Source organism: Dermacentor andersoni, chromosome 7 (assembly GCF_023375885.2).
Source record: "Dermacentor andersoni chromosome 7, qqDerAnde1_hic_scaffold, whole genome shotgun sequence".
NCBI lineage: Eukaryota > Metazoa > Arthropoda > Arachnida > Ixodida > Ixodidae > Dermacentor > Dermacentor andersoni.
This window is the reverse complement of record NC_092820.1, coordinates 167448147-167468907: the sequence shown is the minus strand read 5'-3', so window position 1 is coordinate 167468907 and position 20761 is coordinate 167448147. Positions and strand designations below refer to the sequence as shown.

General features: G+C 44.3%; 1 protein-coding gene across 1 annotated transcript; it reads left to right on the top strand.

Annotated features, from left to right (window-relative positions):
* Positions 1–11474: 11474 nt before the first annotated feature.
* Positions 11475–16860, top strand: LOC126533085 (peptidoglycan recognition protein 1-like). Its single transcript, XM_072289137.1, has 4 exons — positions 11475–11588; positions 13607–13906; positions 15530–15735; positions 16528–16860. The coding sequence occupies exons 1-4, from the start codon at positions 11507–11509 to the stop codon at positions 16702–16704; spliced, it is 765 nt and encodes a 254-aa protein (XP_072145238.1). The 5' UTR covers positions 11475–11506; the 3' UTR covers positions 16705–16860.
* The last annotated feature ends 3901 nt before the right edge of the window (positions 16861–20761 follow it).

The following is a 20761-nucleotide window of genomic DNA, read 5'->3' as shown; positions in this document are numbered from 1 at the left end:
TGCGCCGTTCTCTCAATCACGAATATTATTGCAAAACGGAAAAGCTGCGCGCGCACGGCAGTTGGTACACAATTTCGGGAGAGGTGATGGGAAAGGCGTCGTCACCATTCAATGAGGGTCATTTTCAAGGCTTTAGTGATGGGACACGAATCGGGTGAGAACTGCATACCAAATCATACAGATAAAAAACATGCTTATCTGCCCCTGCGCGAACAGCGTACACTATTTGGTGCACTTGTCGTACTGATTTTTTAAAATCTATTAGCGCGTTGATAGAATCAATATGACAAGCGAGTCAAAGCGAGAAAAGCGAGAGAGGTAGGTCATACTTGTTGCTTTGGTACAGTGCTTGGTAAGAACTTCGGAGTGGATAGCGGCGTGCTTTATAGGGAAGGACAAATCTATACAAAATCCTCTCTTAATATTCTAAGAACGTATTTCTTGCAATTGAAATGTCTTATTGACATTTTTGTTTTATTTTATGATGCCTGCGAACCTTCCCGCAGTTTCTTAAATATTACCTTGCCTGATTTGGTGCCATTGTGGGGGAATTTCTTTGCTGGCATGCATTCTCCTCCTACGGGCCATATGTATGTATATGTACAGTCAACAGCAAAAGTTTACGGGATGCGGTTTCCCCTTCAAATGTAAATTCCTACACTGTTAAGGCATGGCACTTCGTAGTTAATGAATCACTGTGTAGGTTGCGAAGGCTACTACATGCTGGAACATTTAATTCGAGGCTGTGTGAACACGCTTCGCGAGAATTCAGCTTCTTGGCAGATCCTGCGTCCCATAAACTTTTGCGGTTAACTGTCCGTACGGAATTACGACCCAGCATTACGTTCGCCACTCGTTCGCTTTTCGGCCCATATCGTTCCATAAAACTCAATGCTTGTAATAAATTGGGGATATATCCCAAAATTTTGTTATTTGATTAGTGCAAGCTTTGTTGTAAACAATATTGTTCAGTTATTTTTGTCTACTCGTGGACCACGAGAAATGGCGCAACCTTTTGTGTCCATGCAGGCTTGTAAACTGTTCGTTCGACCGGACCGAACAAACCACACTGCGATAGTTGTAGTGCTTAGAGGAATTTCCACCACGGAAAAGACGAAATTTGAGAAGTGCGAGATGACGCACATTGACAAGTTAAAGAAGCCTCAAATTTTTTACGTGACTCCCCAGAAAATACTTCGTGCTTTTCAAATGACCTTTTTTATTTTTTATTGAATCACAGAGAGTCGACTAAAATTTCCCAAAAACACGTACACACTGGAGCTAGTGATACAATTTTTGTCACACTAAGATTTTATTTCACTAACAAGCGCACAAGTCAAAGATTCCAAGACTTCGCACCATTCTTATTGAACGCGGATCAGATATAATAAAAGCCGCGGTATTTGAAGCAGTCATACGTGAGCACAGGACTGCAAAAAAAAAAAAAAGAAAAACAGGAAAAGAAGGCGAACTCGGCAGCATGTTAAAAAATGTTATTAAATTATGGGGTTTTACGCGTCAAAATTATTTTCTGATTATGAGGCACGCCGTAGTGAAGGACTCCAGAAATTTCGACCACCTTCTTTAACGTGCACCTAAATCTAAGTACACGGGTGTTTTCGCATTTCGCCCCCATCGAAATGCGGCCGCCGTGGCCGGGATTCGATCCCGCGACCTTGTGCTCAGTAGCCTAACACCCCAGCCACTGAGCAACCACGGCGGGTCAACGGCAGTATGCAGAGAAAGTTGGGGAAGGTAGGAGGAGGAGTTTGGGAGGCGCCTTTAGTCCAGGGCTCCTGCGGCTCTTGCTGTCTCCCGGGCCTGCCGCACCAGTTGCTGCTGGTTACGAGGGTTGGAACTAGTCAGCACGGCCTCCCACTGCTCGGGTGTGGGGTTGGGTATTTGCGGGGCTGCCTTCGCGTTGGGACACGCCCATGTGAAGGTAGGCTGAAGAAAGTGTGTTCTCAGTAAGAGAGCTGGGAAACAGCATTTAGAGATAACATTTGGAGGCTAGTGACTACATTTCTTGTACAATATGTTCAGAGCGAACCAAACGACCACACATACAGAGCAGTACGGGACGAGCACTGTTCTTGTTTAATAACTGTGACAATATTGGGACTATTGAAAATGCTGAGCTGGCTATTTCACAATTATAGCCAAAAAAAGGACACTATTGCTATAAATGATTGTAGTTGTGAAAAATGTTCGTTACTTTAATTTTTTTTCTGTCTATATTGTTCTCATGAGCGCTGCACCTTATCTGTAAGGACAAGTGTTCAATTACACTTTCGGGGGTTAGTTTAGCTTAGTTTTTGGAAAAGTTAGGTTACGTTACTTTAAGTTGAATAGATGCGCGTGATTGCGGTGCCTCTTAAGATAGCGTGCGATCTGTGTTTCTTTGTGTGGTTGTTTCCTTCGCGCTAAGCTTAGTGCAAAGAGTGCTTTGCGAGGCATTCGAGCGTTACTAGTGGGTTCCGAATGTGAAGGGGCGCGAACGGCTGCCGTAAACATCGACTCAGCGTGCGCTCACAGGTCACCGGATTCTATAAATGCTGGTCTACTACTATAATAGACTCAATGATTGTACTTGGCGTATTCACTGTAGTCTGCTTGGCGTAGAACGCTGTAGTTTATTCAGTGCATTTTACAAAGCTGTCGCTATAGCTAGAGAGAACAAGAGAAAAGAGACCGTGGAGAGGGAAAGGCGCCATTTTCTGCATCCCTTTAGGGGTACAGCACTGCACTTTAGGGAAGGAGAAGGCGAGAAAGAAAGAGAAACCATGCGGATGCCGTGAACGGTAGGTATCGATGTCAACGAAGCTTCATTTGCTCTTTGCGCTGATCGACGATCATTGAAAGTGATGTTGACGGCAAACGTGTAAGTTCTTCAACGTTTACGAGAGTAGTGGGTTGATGGCGAACGTCACTCGCGTGCACCACGCGAGGTGACGCTAATCCTCGCTAATCCGGAGATCTCGCGATCTCCGGATTAGCGAGGCAGTCACGTCGTACATCACTCCGTTCGCAACGTGCCGCACGAGACAGATTGTCTGCGCCAGCCAATATACCGCGAAATTAAAACAGCTATAGAGCTGCTCTCAAATTTCGTATTAGCGAGTATCGTAATCTTCGGTGAATTTTTTCGAAGGTATATTACTTTGCTTTATGAGCCATGCAGTTTGATACACATGCTGTTGACACTAGGAAGAAGCATAACCTCGATCAAGGTGTTCCAGCTATTTGGCGTGCCTCCTATTTGCAAACTAAAAGAAGTCATTGATTTATTGATGAATGCAATGCTTAGGCAGGAGTATGTTTGCTTTTTCAAGATAGCAACATATCTTCTTTTACACTTGAGAAACCATACCTTGCTAGAATAAACTCTGCAGACAGTATATACAAAAAAATTGAAGCATTTCCGACAAACGTTTGGACATCAACGTTCAAACAGGCCAGTATAGTATAACACTCACATATGCGAATTATTTAAAAAAATTCGCCAAGCATTTCTCCACATGATACAAGTCCAAGTGCCAAAACCAGGCTCTATAGCACAGTATATATATATATATATATATAGTTAATTTCAATTCAGAAACGCGCTATACGTGCCATTGAAGGGTTTCATGGCAGACCTTCAGATTTACCTACGTTACCGCTATTTCAGAAATATGGCATCCTTAAAGTAAAAGAAGTATATAACTTCTGTCTACTTAAGTACATCCATCATCATAGATTATTCTTTTCATGCCCAGATAATTCCAACAGCCGTTATGCATTTCGTACGAAACGTAAGCTTGTTCCTATCACACGCACCAATTATGGCAAGCAAACACTATGCTACCAGATTCCCACAGTAATAAATAACTTTCCCTTTGAAACTGAGTATTACCTTCCACAAAAACGCTTTAAATCTACAATTAAAACATACCTATTGGAACAAACGGAATGATACATTTATTTAGTCTGCATACTTTGTATTTATTTGTATTCAATTTACTACCTTTCAAAATGTTTTTTTTTTTTCTATAACGCACATGTTGTAAGCTGTGATATTGTTTCTTTGTTTTAGGACTGATATTCTTATGTTTGTATCAAAAAGATATTGTCTTTACACCACTAATACGATAAGTTGTGTATTCAATTTATTCTTTTCCTGTACAAACTTTGCATGTTAACTTACTGCTTCATGCTTTTACAATGCTTGAGAAATTCGTTGTGTATTTGTTGTGAAGTGCTTATGCACAATGCCAGCTGTTTTACGGGTGACCGGGACCTTGTCAGGCTCTTGCCTTTTGTCTTGGCGCCCTCTTTTCGTTGAAAAGAAAATAAACTTTCACTTTCATATATATATATATATATATATATATATATATATAGAGAGAGAGAGGTGAGTTAAGCAACACTAAATCCGCTCACTCAATACGCGGACAGGGCCACCGCGCACGCGACACCACCCCGTTAGTTTCTGAGTGGCACAGCATATAAACACAAGGGGATTCGCAACCTGGGCGTCAGATACAATGAGTGGTTAGGTGTAAAACGCAATAGTGCAACTCACAGATTATTAATAAATAAACACAGCAACCATACAAGGTTAATGTTTATGTAATAAATCATGAATTTAGCGTCATTCTTATTCTTCATACTAGAAGATGGATGTAGGACCTCCTATTAAGTTTGTATCTAAGCAATAGTCTCACATCAGATTTAGCATTAGTTTATTGCTTTGGTTGCTATCTAACTTTCTGACATTTTGTTTAAAGCAACTGGTAAAGCGGAAAAAGCTGGTACAATAAAAGATGAACTTCGCGTTAAGAATCGTTTCTATACCGGGTTATGGATGTTGAATGTCGTATTAAACCTGTATTGAAACCAAGATTATGCAGCAGAGTTACCATTTTTAAGTACAATTGTTCTTTTTTCAGTTTTTCTTTTTCTTTTCAGGAGCTGGTGCAATATTGTATATAATTGTCTTATTATGGAGCCGCTTATGACAGAGATGGCCCTCGTTGAACTGCCTCATTGTTCTGTTTTACGAAGGCGTCAGGAACGTCATTCTTTTATCTTGAGAGACTCCGAAGAGTAAGAAAAGAAGAAGAAAAAGTAAAAACTGTAGATGCAGTTGAAAACCGAAATATATTTTTATGTAATGTCCTGATTTATGAATTTTACGATACCCACCTTATGTTCATTTTTTGTTTAAGATGGCATATTTCAATTTTATTGAACTAAGCTTCCGTTTTCAATAAAAGAATCCCTTGTGATTACATCACTAGCCTTTGTTCTTTCCCATCTTTTTTGTAGTTCTCTCACTTTGTTCAAACAAAATATGTATCCGCAGCAACTCGCCCACCCCACCTTAATTTTGAAGAAGTTCTAGTAATTATTTCCGCACTCTTTGAGAAACCAGGGATCATTCTTTTTATAAAGGACTCATAACACAAAGCTGAAGAAAGGGATATGTAAATTATTCAAGCAATTTAGTCAAACACTGGTAAAATCAAGCCTATCTCTAAGTATGAGGCACCAGTGCATGCCTAGCATAAGATCTGTCTCCCAAACAACAACAACCTTTTCTCGTTCGCAACTATAAATAGCGTTAGTAATTTTTCTTGCTTCTTGCATGTCAGACCAAGGAGCCCAGGACTGGGTTCGTGATAGAGGTCCACGTGTCTTAGCAAACGCCCTATGTACCACCTTATGCAGCGCCAGGTGTAATGAATTCAGCCCTTTAGCCCTGGGTATACAAGACCTGCAAAGGCCACTACGACCACTACATCCAGCGGCGCACCCCGTAGTGCAGCTTCAGAACCTGCAGCGGACGAACCCAGCCCCTCACGGACGCGCCGAACTCGCCGCATGTTTAACTATCTAGAAGATTGTTGCCTGTCCAGGTGAGGAGTGCTAAACTCGAACTGGGCCAAAGGGACTTGGTGAATAAGTGGCCCGGATGTAACTTCTACTAGCGTCACCAAGCGCATTATCACATTTCCCTGTTGTACATTAGTACATTTCTCTGCAGCCGGACGCGTCTTCCAGAGGAGGGAGAGGGACGCAGCGTGTGCTTCGGTAGGTGTTGTGCTTGTGTGCTCCGAGCGCGGCCCGTAATGGCCAAGCTTCGTGTCGTGTCAAGCTTTCAGCCATAGCCGCTCCGCAGCCCCGTATATGCGATAACAATTGCTGTTGCGTTCACTACGCTGTCAGCCTTGGTCGCCGATCCTTCTCCACTCACACCGCATAGCTGAGGGGAAAAATGTTTCTATCACTACTTCCACAAATCTGCGCACACAAGACGCAAGATAGGATAGAGCTATTACAGCTCATTCAGCGCACATTACAGAAAGAAAATGACAGTGCGTGCTCTTCTACACTAAGAGAATAACGCTGCTCTCTTCACAACCTGCAGCCGCCTAAGCAAGCACGCATTCCTTGTACAAGATGCTGGCCCCAATGGTGTACTTTCTCTCTTCCTTTTCCTTGCATGCTCCCATTTGCCTCTTGCCAAACGTAGGGAAGTAAACATGATATTTGATCTCACCTGATTAACTTTCATGCCGTTCCCTTTATCGGTTTGACAAGAAAAAGGACAGGGTCCGTTGTATAGGCTATGGGTGAAAACAAGATAAGGTTATTCTGCAATCAAGTAATAGGATTTTATTTATTTATTGATACTGCGGTCTTGTTTTCAGCACCTTAGCAGGGTGGATACAAAGTGAAATTGAAAAATCTAAGTACATGATAGAGCAGTACATAACATAGGTCACTTGCTACGTGCAAATGCAAGCAGTAACTGAACCACACACAGTAAATCACTCGCTACTTAAACATAGATGTGACTCAAATAATGGCAGTGAGAATTGGATTACAACGTCATCATTAATATTATTTCATTCAACAATAGTTCTAGGAAAAAGGCAAATTTGAAGCAATCTTTTTTAGTTGTTAACGGTGTTATTGTCTGTGAGTGCCGATGACGTGTAGCATAATCAGTGGAAAAAGTGATCAAGCGCAATGTATCAACGTTGTAGTGCCCTTTTATGAGCTGAAATAAAAATCTTAAACGGCATGTTTGGCTCCTTTGCGTCACAGGTGGCAATCCAATTCTCTTGAGGAGCTCTGCAACTGAAGTGCGGCCATACGAAATATATATGAATCGTACTGCCCTTTTTGAACTTTTTCTAGTTTAGTAATGTTTCTTTTAGTAACGGGATCCCATATGACGATCACGGTACTCTAACATTGGTCGAAGGATGGCATTGTAAGCAACAAACGCACAGGAGGTGTACCAACTTTTAGAGAGCGTCTTAGGAAAAATAATTTTCGAAGGCAGTTTGCTGTGACAATGTCAACATGTTTGTTCCAGGAGAGAGTGTTAGTAATCCAGAGGCCAAGGTATTTATATTCGGTTATCTCAGAAAGCATGATGTTTTAGGCATTATATTTGTACAATAAAGGGTTACCTATTAACGATATCCTCATAGAGGCAGTTTTATCGAAGTTGATTTCCATTTTCCATTCATTTCAACATGTTACTATCTTTTTAAAGGCATTATTCAGTCTAATTTGATTGTCAACAAAGCAAATTTTTTCGTACAGGACACAGCCATCAGCGTACAGCCTAATACCCATAAAAATATGATCCACAATGTCATTTATATAAAGTAAAAACAAAAGCGGACCAAGAACGCATCCTTAGGGGACGCCAGAGTTAGTGTTCCTTTATATGCTCCCGCAGGGAGCAGAGTTGCGCATAACTTTTCTGGCGCCGCTCGCATCGCTATTCGCCGGGCGCTATCACGTGGTACTAGAATGACGTATAATGTTCAACTGCGCCGCTGCGAAGCCAATTTTACTGGCGCGGCACCGACTCGTTTCTGTCAGTGCCATCGAATTTGCAATCAGCGGACCGTCGAGCGTGCGTTGCACTGATCGGCTCCGGCTTGAAGGTACGGCATTACACCACATTAAGTTAACAACTTTGGTGAAGTGGTACGAAACACATCCTTTTGACACTTGCATTCCAGCATGACGGGGTGCAGTGCACCAAACTGCACAAATCGCTCGGAAGGTGCCAAAGCTTTTTACGCGGTGCCGTGCGGACGGACGAGACCGGCGAGCGCCTTAAAGGGACCAGGATATGTGAGGTCCGTTCGCCTTGTTTACAGAGGTAAGTTCGGCTTGTTTACACTTAAAGCAGCATTTATCTCGCCTAACACTCCTGTACACGCTGTAATACGTACGCCTGTCACGAGAGGTTCTTCACTTGTGCAATCTTTGGAGTATATGTGCAGCGCGACACAGACGCAGGACAAAGAATGGACGGCACGTCTGTGTCACGCTGCACATATGCGCAAGAAAGCTAACTTACTAACTCGTTCAATTCGCTGTGTAGCTTGTAGGATTGTTCTGTCTATGCGGCTCTATAACAGTATGTTCAAAACAGGGTGAATACTAGCAGATGCGATTTGCCCGCTGCATCCTGGCTTTTTCCTACTCTGTCTTTTCTTGTCGGCGTTCTGATTTTTCAAGTAAGGTCGATTAATGTACTCGTGTTCATTGTTTTGTAGTATGCGAAAACATCGTCCGCTCCCGCTGATGAGACAGCAGTGATAGCTTCAGCATATATTACCGCCCGCAATATGTTACTTGTTCGATCAGCCTTAGTTGACGTGAAGAATGTGCAATTATTTTTGTATGTTTAGTAAGCGCTGTGTTATGGTACACTAACCTGACTAGCATGAAGAGATAAAGAGAAATGTGTTGTCATATTAGAGTCTGCAATGTGTGAATAATTACTCAGCAAGTTTGCCATAATATGTCATTAGTGCAATAAAAATAACCTGTTGTTACTCTTAATAACTTGTTGCCTTTCCAGTGGCTTTTAATTCTGCCGTCAAGGCTCCAAGAACCAACACTCATCCCCTGCTCTCACCAGCCATTGCTCATCCTTCCCCTGTACGAAATAAAGTTGATCTAGAAGCTCGTGCATCTTCAATCTTTTTCCACTTGCACATTTGCTGCTCCGAATCAGCTGTTAAGTTTGCGGTATGAATCGTAAAAATAAGCTTTGCATAAAATGTGCGCATGTGAACATTTGAAATGCGTTTAAATCTACGTGCCTGTACCGCATATATCGAAAACGCGCAGCAGCTGTGAATGACGGTTAGTGATGAATGGCGGTCACGGTTAACGGTCACTGACATAGCTGCAAGCACGATAGTTCTCTTGGCCACGATAATTATTTGCCTGGTTTCGGCAGCTAAAATGTGCTCACATAATTGTCCACCACACGTGTGCGAAGTTTTCTTTAAACACCCTTGAAAACTTTTCTTGCCTTCCGGCCTCCGCGAGAAAACTTCATATGCATACTGAAAAACATTGCACCGTTTTTTTGTTCCAAGGTAATGCGTGTTTGCACGCGAATTTTCGAGCTGTTCTAACCACGGGTGTAGTCAGGATTTTATTTGGAGGGATTGAGGAGGGTCCTACTTTATGTGTACGTTCGTGCGTGTGTTCGTATATGTGCATGTATAGGTGTACACATAAACTAAAAATTTCGGGGGGGTTGGCACCCCTCCGGCTGTGCCAATGGTTCGACCATAGCCTGCATTAAAAGGTGTCATTTGGCTCACCGCTTGCGAACAATTGCTTGAGGAGGAAAAGAGATAAGAAGAAGGCAGGGAGGTTAACCAGAATAATGTCCGGTTGGCTACCCTACACCGGGGGAAAGGGAAAGGGGAAAACAAAGATAACAGGGAGAGAGAGGAGGGAAGGAAAGAAGGAAATTGCATTGAGTTCGCTGACGTGTGTGGCCTTACAGAAATTGCATTAATAGTCAGAGTTGGTCGCACAAGCCCGTCGTCCTTAAGAAGCACAAAAGTGCCTTCACCGCTTTATGGGCCGACGGGCGATGGGGGCGGTGTTCCAGCAGCACCTGCACAGAAAGCGGCCGATTGTCCAGTTTTTGAAAAGCTTTGGCAAGTTCTTGTCTCTCAGGGGTGTATCGTGGACAGTGGCACAGCAGGTGGTCGATGTTTTCTTCCGTGAACAATTGCTTGAACGCGAAGAAAACTGTTTGGCGATGAACATAGCTGCTTTATTTTCAAAGGCTTCCAATTTGCTTACTAAATGTGATTAGTGAGGGCTCCATACAAACGAATCAATCGCAAATTCTAATTTTTATCGTATGTAAGTGGTATGCGCAAGTGTTTTGTGTCTTCGTCAGTGTGAATTATGTAGCTCGGGGTCCATGCCCTTCCGGTGGCAGTTGCCAGCCTGCTCCTCGCTTTCCCTTTCCTGTTACCTGTGTATATGTGTATATGTGTTCAAAACAAATAATAATAATAATAATAATAATAATAATAATAATAATAATAATAATAATAATAATAATAATAATAATAATAATAATAATGTCGGTGTCACCAAGATGTTCTTCGCTCTGCCATGCTAAACATAAAAACGCTCGCTAGACTGCCATGCTGGGACATCAAATAGCTTTCGCCGGGAGATGGGACTTCGTGTTTCAGAAAACGACTTGTGAAAGATGAAGGTAGGTGGCGGCATAGCACGGAAATTCTCGAATCAGCGCCCTGTGACGTCATCGGTTGTGGCAACATCCTGTCGCACAACATCCTGTCGTCCTGTCACGGTCGCGAAGCGTGCGCTGCCGTGAAGTCAGAGATCCAGGCAAAATTTGTATATAATTTGAAACCCGACTTTACCCTTTAATTTGTGAATATTCGGTTCGCATTATATGCGCTATAATACGGTACTTTCGGACGTGCTGTGCGTCCAAATACTCCTCAATGTAATGTTAGGAGCACTGAGTACCTGCAAGCAAAGGGAAATAATTTCCTGGTACTTCCCTTAACGAAAGCTTGCTGACATGAGGCTTCAGGGAGGACAAAATCCCGCCGACAAAATTACGCGCTGACTACTGACTATAGAAGACTTATGCCAAAGGATGATTTGCGTTGAACAACGAGCAGGAAATGTCAACAGAAGAGGAGTAATTGTCCCACCCACAATTCTAACTGGAGGGGTCTATAGAAAGAGTTTACTGCAGAAAATTTTATACATGTATGTTATAACTAATCGGGTTTAACGAGCCCAAAACCACATGAGGACTGTGAGATGTCGAATCGCGAGGCTTTGGAATTATTTCTACAATCAGGACTTCTTCAACTTTCCCTCAAAGCAAGGTACCCGAACGTCTACACATTTCGAACTCATCGGAATGCAGCTGTCACGGCCTGGAGTCGAAGTCCATGCACAACAGCATGCGTCCACTGCTTTACACTGTTTCGTCCACCCTTTTGGTATACGCAGCTCTCACATTGTGCGGTTACACTGTTATATGAAGGGCGATTCATTAAGTTGCGCACATTGTTGACTGTGTTCGCACAGTCTCCAAACATCTGAACAGTTGGAAGCGTATGACGTCGCGCCTCCATAAGATGGCCTGGGAAGGTGCTCGGAGCGAGCAAAACGTTTCGAGATGTTTCGCGCACAGGCCACCACGATTGTTATCGTTGCGGCCCTGCTTGGATACGCCACTCCAGACGAAAGGAGGCCAACAAGCTGAGTTTATCTCCCGCATTGCCTGGGATTTGCATTTTTGCGATCGCGATTGCATTTTATTGCTAAAGCAAGCTTTCTGTACTTTCTTTTCTTTTATGACCATTTACATGGTCCTTCTTAGGGGGATATTCACATACAAGTGTGGCTGTTAAATGCAGCATTGTTTACGGTACTGCTTATGAGCAGAGCACGTCATAGTTCTAGCATCGGTGCAATTTATTGATGAGGAAACACTGTACTTGAAAGCAATATGCAGATATATTGTCGTTGGTCGGAGACTTATAACAGCGCGGGACCTGGCGTCAGGACACGTTGCACAAACCAAAACGACTGTTCAAGCACAGAATAAGGCCCGATGAACAGCGCATAAGAACTCGGACAGAGAATAGAAAAATAAAATCACCACACAAGCACTCCGTACTGAACCAGCGAAGCTGAAACGTGCGGCCCCGGTGTTTATCACTGGGTTAATCCCGACTGCTCATTAAACGACGGCTTGGTAGGCTGCCGGGTCCTCGGCACGCAGTTGATGCTTGTGCTAGTATGACGCGCACCCTCGGCTGCGATGGCGAGCAACGACGTCACAACTGGCACGGCCAATCGCAAGACGGTCAACGACGGGGTTGGTATTGTATACACTTAAATCGCGAGGGCATTTCAAGCATCCGGCTTCGAACAGCGTGTGCGGTGTGAGGGAAGATAGGGAAAGCGCTCGGCTCGGCATAACTCAGAACTCGGAAAAGACAGTCGACAGCCGCACAGTCACTGTTCGTGCGCCGCCATTCCAGTGCGATTTCAAAATTTTCGCGGCACTGCTGCCAAACTCTGGAAAACGATCAACCGAACTGGTCAAATCAATAAAGTCCAATAAATGAAAGGTGGACATCGATGAAGATTAATCGTTTTGCGGGATATATTGATTCGATCAATCGATTAATCATTCGTCCAAATTAACAACGCTATCATCGAAGTCTGGACTTCGATGCTTGAATGATCTGAGATATCGTGTATTCATCGTACAGAGGCATAATGACGAGTCCGGCTTTATTAAAAAAAGAAACAGCAACTGCTCTATTGCATTCAACGAACGCACACTGAATGGGGAGCGATGATGTTATTGGCAGATCTCCTAGTATCGAGCGAAAACGGTGCTCTGCCAAGTTTTCGAGTACGCTCAGAGCAAAAGATAAAACAAATATGTATGTTTGTGAAGAATTTACTCGGAAAGATGACGATGCAAAAAAACAAAAGGGGAAGCACGTTGAAGTCACTGTACTGAACGACGTCCGGCGGATAACGGGAAAATGTCATTCGTGAGCACATTTGTGATCGGTTCAGATAAAGCACCAGAAGAAAAAAATATAATCTGCACGCGAAATGTGTATATACATTGTTTGAGTTAGAGAAAGTGCAGGGATACGCTAGCCTGAATTTAAACTAAAGAAAGAGCGCGGAAGAAGGCCAACAATTAGGCCTGACGTCTTTCCTGCTACTCTGCATTGATAAAAGGGATGGCGGAAGAAGATCACGAGAAGGGCAATGATGACAAAGGAGCAAAAGAAAGAAATGTATGTAGTAAATGTTCAAGAGTATGTAATCAATGGAAGCATTAGCCTATTTACTCTTTTGTTACCCTGACGAAGACAGGTGAACCATTGTCAAAGTGTTGGGTCCGGGCTAGGGGCTTTAGCCAGCGAAATCCTTTGCTTGTTCACTGTCGTTGAATTCATTTCCACCTTCATTTGACCCCTTTGCCCTTTCTGGACATATTGTTAAGTTACATGCACTAAGGAAAATGAGGTTCGGCGTCTAGCGTCAACTTAACTGTTGCGCAAAAAGCTGAGAATAATCGCCAGCGCCTGTCTAGCCAGGTTCATTTATCAACGAGGCGAGTACAGCTTGACTATGTGAGCTTTACCAAAGCGCCAGGGCGCATGAAAGCTGTTGCTGTCAGACTGACATTAGCAAGCGAATGAAAAGGTGCCTACAACGTTCCTTTCGGGATCCTTTCGTGAAGGCTACCGACTCGCTGGCCCGACTTCGTACGGCTACCCTGACTGGCACCAAGGGCCGAGCGGCGCACTGTGGCCTGCCCGGCTGCCGGACGACGAGATTCGGGCGACGCTGGCCTGCTCGGGCATCGAGTTCGTGCCTCGCTACGCGTGGGGCGCCCGGCTGCCCAAATTGCGGGAACGACTGAAGGTGCAACCCGTGCCACGGGTGTTCGTGCATCACACAGCCGGTGGGGAGTGCTTTGATCCATGGACCTGCTCCGAGTGGATGCGCTACATTCAACACTTCCACATGGACGCCAGAGGTATATTGCACGGCGGCGGGCCATAAATATAGCGTTAGCATTCTTGGGGTACTTCACGCACTTTTCGGGGGCTACCTTTCTATCTATGCATGTGAGTTTCGAACTGTTTTTTTCCGCCCACCTGGGTCACTACCTGAGTCACTAGCACCAACCTGGGCCCAGTGCGCTTCCCATGAATGCGAACCTGGCTGCTGTGCTGAGGGAACAGGATTCGAAACGAACTGAGGGACTGACTTGGCTCACTTAGTATGTGGCAATGTGTACATATGTGCCGCTGTTAGCTTTATAAGGCAACAGTTGCTGCCCTTACGAAGGCAAGTTTTCTTGTCGAAACGCTGACTTCAGCGGCATTCCTTGTTCTACCACTGTTCATCCTTTCAAGCCTCCATATCCCTGTGAAATTATGTCATGTTTGCTTTCTTTTAATGAACAATGTTGAAAACACCATGGAATTGGACTTAATTGTACAGAAACGCATCTACAGAACAGCGATAACACAGGACTGACATGCTTTGCCTGTGCGGTTGCCCTGTTTTTGAAAGCAAAGATGGCAGCATGGATTGAAAGTCAACTGATGGCGGATGATTTCTAGCAAAAGATTAAAATGGAGAAATATGGTTTGGTAGGTCATGCGATGCGTCGAGCAGATAGCTAATGGTCTACTAGAGCAACACATAAATGCTAGGCTAACGAAACGTTGTAGAGCGCGGTGAAGAAATCACGAAATTTGCAGATGTGCTAGGATGGAGTCCGACGACGTATAGCGCAGGGAAGATTGGAGATCGGTCAGAGAGTCCTTCGTCCTAAGGTGCGATTATAGACAGTGTAAAATTATGCGATGTTATTGAAATCCACCATGTTGACATTTTGAGCTCCCCAGGGAGGCTGTAGCAGCCCCGTGAGTTAACCAGAACTCACAATATGGCGGATTATACAATATTTTGGTATTCGACAGTGTCCAGGATATCAACTCTACAGAAGACTTAAATTGGCTACGTGTTCAAGATAGGAGAATGCCATCACTTAACGAAATCTGTTTTTAGATAGTAAACACAAACATGTCGAAACAGTGGTGCACGTGCGCCAGCACACCGTTTCTTTAAGGACGTGGAATCTCTTAAGGTTCTTAAAATTATTGCACGTTTAAAACATCCTTGGTGTAAACTAGATGAAGTAATGTCGGTAGTGATGTAGAGGACAGTGAACTGGGGGATGTATTCCTTACATATTCAGACAATCATGCATATAATGCCGGGCATTTGCAGGGCCGTGTTTGCAATGAAACATCTTTATCGACTTGGTTTATGTGAAGTGCCCACAGTGACACGGGTTCGTGCTCATGCATCTGCAGAAGCAATACCGTTAATTGGGTCTGCGTTTCTGTTTGCATCTGACTGAGAAAAAGAATTGATGTCACAATATTTTTTTAATTCATTGCTCGAAACAGTATCAGCACGTTTGTGTCTTTTTCGACGTCAAGAAACGAAGAGAGCCTCCTACAGGAACATACGTCTGCCTAAGCGTATTCAATAAAAAAAATGCACATCGATGACGTCTCGAGTACGTGACGATGGCGTCTGTGTAGGCTGATTAGTTGACCCATGCATGGTGGACATCTTGCAGGCTGGTACGACATTGGCTACAGCTTCCTCATCGGCGGCGATGGGCGCGTGTACGTGGCACGGGGCTGGGACGCAGTCGGCGCCCATACCAAGGGACACAACGAAGACGCACTGGCAGTGGCCTTCTTCGGCGACTTCTCGCGTCACCTGCCGACACCCGAGGCAATCAGGACACTCGACGGGCTGCTGGAGTGCGGCGTCGCCATGGTGCGTTACACAGTACACACTGGAGCATGCCGCATGAACCCCGAGGATGCCTGTAACTCATCCAAATGAAAGAGCAAGGAACTTTAGCCCGACCGAAATTTTAAGTCCGAAATTGCGGCACTGCCGCCATTCCGATATGTACAGTGCGGTACACTGTTAGAGCGAACATGAATACGTGATACAGTTGATGTTTCCGAAGGACATATACAATGACGATGGCTTGTGCAGGCTGGCATACGCATATGTTCTCTATAGTGTCACCTATTGTGCTATTCCTGCCTCAGAACTGCGCGCTTATAGACTCTACAAGAAGAAATCTGCTGATCCAAACAGTGCACGCTCCAACGCGCTGGCGTTGACATCGACTGTGCGGCTGCGTCTATACATGACGCATAACCATTTGTTACGGTGTTTCGTGACTTTTCGACAGAGAATAATAGCAATACCAGTTCACATAGAGTTCATTTTTTAATGCCTTCTCAATGTGAATTGCACCACGGTGAACTGACCCGTCACATTGGCTTAGCGGATATGTCATTACGCTGCTGAGCATGAAGTCCTGGGTTCGATTTCCAGCAGCGGTGGCTGCATTTTTGATGGGGACGAAATGCAATGACGCCCGTGTATCAGTGTGTAGCATTAGGTGCACGTTATATAACCACAGGTGGTGGAAATTAACCCGGAGTCCCCCATTAATTGCGGCCTGCCTCGTAATCAGATCGCCGGTTTGACAGACGTAAAAAAACATAATTTCATTTTGAAACAGTGAACTAACCACAGTACTCACTGCAGGGCAAGATCCGTGCTAACTACACACTGCATGGTCACAGAGACGCCGCCTGCAGAGTCAGTCCAGGGGACGCCCTGTACGCCTTCCTCGGCAACTCGAAGCACTACGGAGGGAGACTGAAGAAGTACATCTGCGAGAAGCCGAGGGCTTACGAGCGCGATGTGCCTACCCGATCATAATGCGATTTCAAAGATAAAATGTTTCCTTGCACGCTTTTGGAGTAACGATACACAGCCAAACAAAAAGGATACTTTGAGAGAAGACCAAACCACGCCAAAATTGCTTTTAATAAATGTCATACATGTTGCTGTTTCTGAATGTAGAAACACGTATGCGGATGTCGCGTATTTTGTTGTAACAGGTGAGACGCGAAAATGCTCTCACTTAGCCACATGCTGAATCGACTCGAATAACATTCTTGCATTCAGAAGAGAAACTTATTAGGTTATACGGAGAGTTGTAACATAATTTTTTTTTAGATTTCGGCCTTAATTCTTGTTTGCATAAATTGCGTGTGAAAAGCATACTGAAAAGATTTTGCGCCAAAAAACAACACACACAAGAAAGACGACCACACCACGGGCGCTACTTCAACTGTTTAATGAGCGTGAAAGCACTCGACATATATTGGCTATATATTGGCTTTGGCTATATATTGGCTTTGGCTATATATTGGCTATATATTGGCTTTGGCTATATATGATGAGTGCTTTCGCTCTCATTAAACAGTTGAATTAGCGCCCGTGGTGTCGTCGTCTTTCTTGTGTGTGTTGTTTTTTGGCGCAAAATCTTTTCCGTATGCAAGATCACCAACTAGCCCAGCACTTAACTCTTCTGCGTGTGAAAATATTGCAGGAAAATAGAATGACCTTGCGCACACACACGCACACCCGCGCACACAAAATCGACTCCATTAATCTCTCATTCTGATGTCGGAAATGCTGCGACCAGCCGTCGTGAGCCACAGACTATACTGAATACGCTTACAAATTCCCACGTTACTTTGAGAACCAGTGAGGGCCTTGTAGTTAGAATACTCGGCTCGAAAATGGAATGTAGCTTGTTCAATTAATCCCACGTCGTGTCTTTTACTTTTTAACATCACGTTAGAATAACATGATGTTAAATAACATTGCATGCCTGAACCAAAGCATGACCAACAAATGAATGCGTTAACGTACGAAGAAGATTGGTTGATTCCCCAGTTCATAATTGTTGCTTGCAGTGAAAATTGGCTACTCACGAATAAAATAGATGGGCAAAATAGCCTTGCACGAAACACTTCAAGGGGCCCTATAACGTAAAACTATTCCAATATGTTTTTATTCCAATCTCCTGACGTCAAATTTGCGTAACGACCGACGCAAGCATCGGGAGGTCATCCGCAGGGTTGTCTGAACAGAACAATCAAACGCTCTCCTCGTTCATATGAGGTCACTTTTGTTTGCTTTAAGAACGAATAACATTGCCTACACTGAGCGGCTTGTCTTGTGGAATTGGCTGACAAGAGGCGAAGAGCACGCTCATGTGGAGAGGGATTCGATGGGGCCGAGCCACTGCACTGAAAATCGATAACTGGATGAAGAGGCTGGTGCCGGCGGTGTGTGGTCAAAAATTGCGGCGGCATGCAACGGAAGGTTAAGAGTGCCGCTAAACAGGATTCCCAGCAAATAAAAGCCTGCTGAGTGAGGTCGTAAACGTGCCGAAAGCGCCAGAAAATTTTACACGGCCACGCAAAAAGTTTTATTATACGCAAATACACCCATGCTCTCCGGCATGTGGGAGCAGCCAGTGCCTGAGCGATCGGCGGCAGCCATTTTTTATTCCTTTCGGAACGAGGCAGCCTGCGGCTATTCAGAAAAAAAAAAAACGGTTTTGTTCGGCATATTAATGCATCTTTAACGCGTACACGTCACTTTGACGCAGTGAGTTTTTGCAGTTTTGTGACGTCGCGTGACAGGCAGGTGAAGTGGGTGCAGCCCTAATACTTTTTACCAATAGCCGAGGGCTAATGGCCAAAAGGCGTCGAATAACAAATAACTACTTTTCTTTTGTTAGGTCAAATCATGCATAATCAGTGTGTACACGTCATATCAGTGTGTACACGTCATATCAGAGCTATCGCGGTTTTCGTGACGTCGCGTGACAGACAGGGGAAGTAGGGGTGGTCCAAAAAAGTTTTTGACCAATCGCGGAGGGCTGATTGCAGAAATGGAATAGAAATGTTTGCAATAGTTTTACGTTATAGTGCCCAAGCTTACATAAAGTTACTGATGGGTAACAGGGTTCATGCACTCGAGACACAAGGCTCTTCGACAGCTGGTGACACACACTGTGACACTCATAGGAGGCTCAGGCGGAACAATTGCCAGCTATGTATGCCAGGCTAACACCGCCTGCTGCAACAACAACAACAACAACAACAACAACAACAACAACAACAACAACAACAACAACAACATGCACTCGGCAGTAAATGTCCAGTGAATAAAGCTGGAAAACCTCCTGTAACTCTCATTGCTTTGTTACCCAACAACTAATGTTGGGTAACCTTGTTTCACTTCATGTATTTAAGAAAATTAAGTCAGTATGTTGACAGCAGCGTATTAAGGCACGAAAAAGCGACACAAGAGGGTCCTGTCGACACTCCTTCTATCGTAGACGGGAAGCTCGTGTGCGAATGACGTGCAAGTTTGTGATGCCGAAGGGCAAGTTAACTTTAAACAAACAAACAAACAAACAAACAAACAAACAAACAAACAAACAAACAAACAAACAAACAAACAAACAAACAAACAAACAAACAAACAAAGGAACAAACAGGCTATATGTCAACAGCGTTGCAAAACAGAGATTCGTTCTTCACTGTCGTTGCAACGCTTTTAACACGCGTTATGGGCCTCGTGTCGTAGAAAATCTGATGTCGGCGTCCGAAGCCGGCGTCCCCGTGAGCGAAAATCCCCGTGTATATTTAAATATATGTATATGCCGCGCCTAGGTATATGACATGTGGTGTATGCGGGTTATATTGCCACACCGTGGTATCACTAAAATTGCTCATATCTTGTCTTAAATTGGGGACAAAGTTATTCCTCGGAATTTTGAGAATGACAGCTCATAAACAAGACGATGAGCAAAACGAGAACAAGGGGAAAGCAGCCCATCAACAAATGTCATGAGAGAAAACACCGATAGCGCATGCCTTCTTTGTTGAATGTTCTCAGACTGAAATATTAAAGGTGCGAAACAATAACAGGAACATGAAAGATGATATAATTTTTTGGTGCGGCTGTTCACCACCTCCGGGATTGGTCCACGCAAAAAGCCGCGTTTCTACCAGAAAGCTCGTCTTCGTGCATAGCGTTCGCAACGCCAGCGTTTTCCCGTAGACGTTACGGTTAAATAAGATGTGGTTGCCGGGAAGCGTGGGGAAGCAGTCAGGGATCTTTGAATCCTATCGTGCTCCACACTTAAAGGCGAAGCTTAAGCGTCCTTTTTTATGATTAGACATGCGAATGAGGACGAATAGGAATAGTTAATAACTGAAACTATTTCACTTGATTTTGCAAACCCGCCGTGGCTGCTTAGTGGCTATGGTGTTGGGCTGCTAAGCACGAGGTCGCAGGATTGAATCCCTGCCACGGCGGCCGCATTTCGATGGGGGCGAAAAGACCCGTGTGCTTAGATTTAGGTGCACGTTAAGGAACCCCAGGTGATCCAAATTAATCCGGAGTCCCGCACTGTGGCGTGCCTCATAATCAGAAAGTGGTTTTGGCACGTAAAACCTCACAATTTAATCGAACTTGTTTTCGCAAGATTACAATGATCTATTGCTGTTACGTTAGCTGACAAGGACGTTTTTTTTATTACACGGAGTAGAAGCAAACGAAAAAAAAATTGTAGGCAAGAGATAGAGCGTAGACTGTTGCGCGGGGAACAAAGTAAAATTTCTCCAGTTATAGAAAAGGCGCCGGTTCGCACGTGTGCGGGGGCGTTGTTTTCGTGCACCGTGAAGCACAATCCATCATGCAGCGACTATTGTTGTCTATATTTGTCCCATTCGCAAATTCGCGAACGGCGGTTCGCGCGAGCAGAAGCACGGATTTAGGGGAACACTGCGTTCGTGTGAACGCATAGGGAGGCGTTCACACGAAAGCGTTTCGCGTAGGAGAAGCGAGTCGACATGGTTCGCGGACTGATCGCTGTCGTCGTCGTTGCCACTGTGCTGGCCTGTAC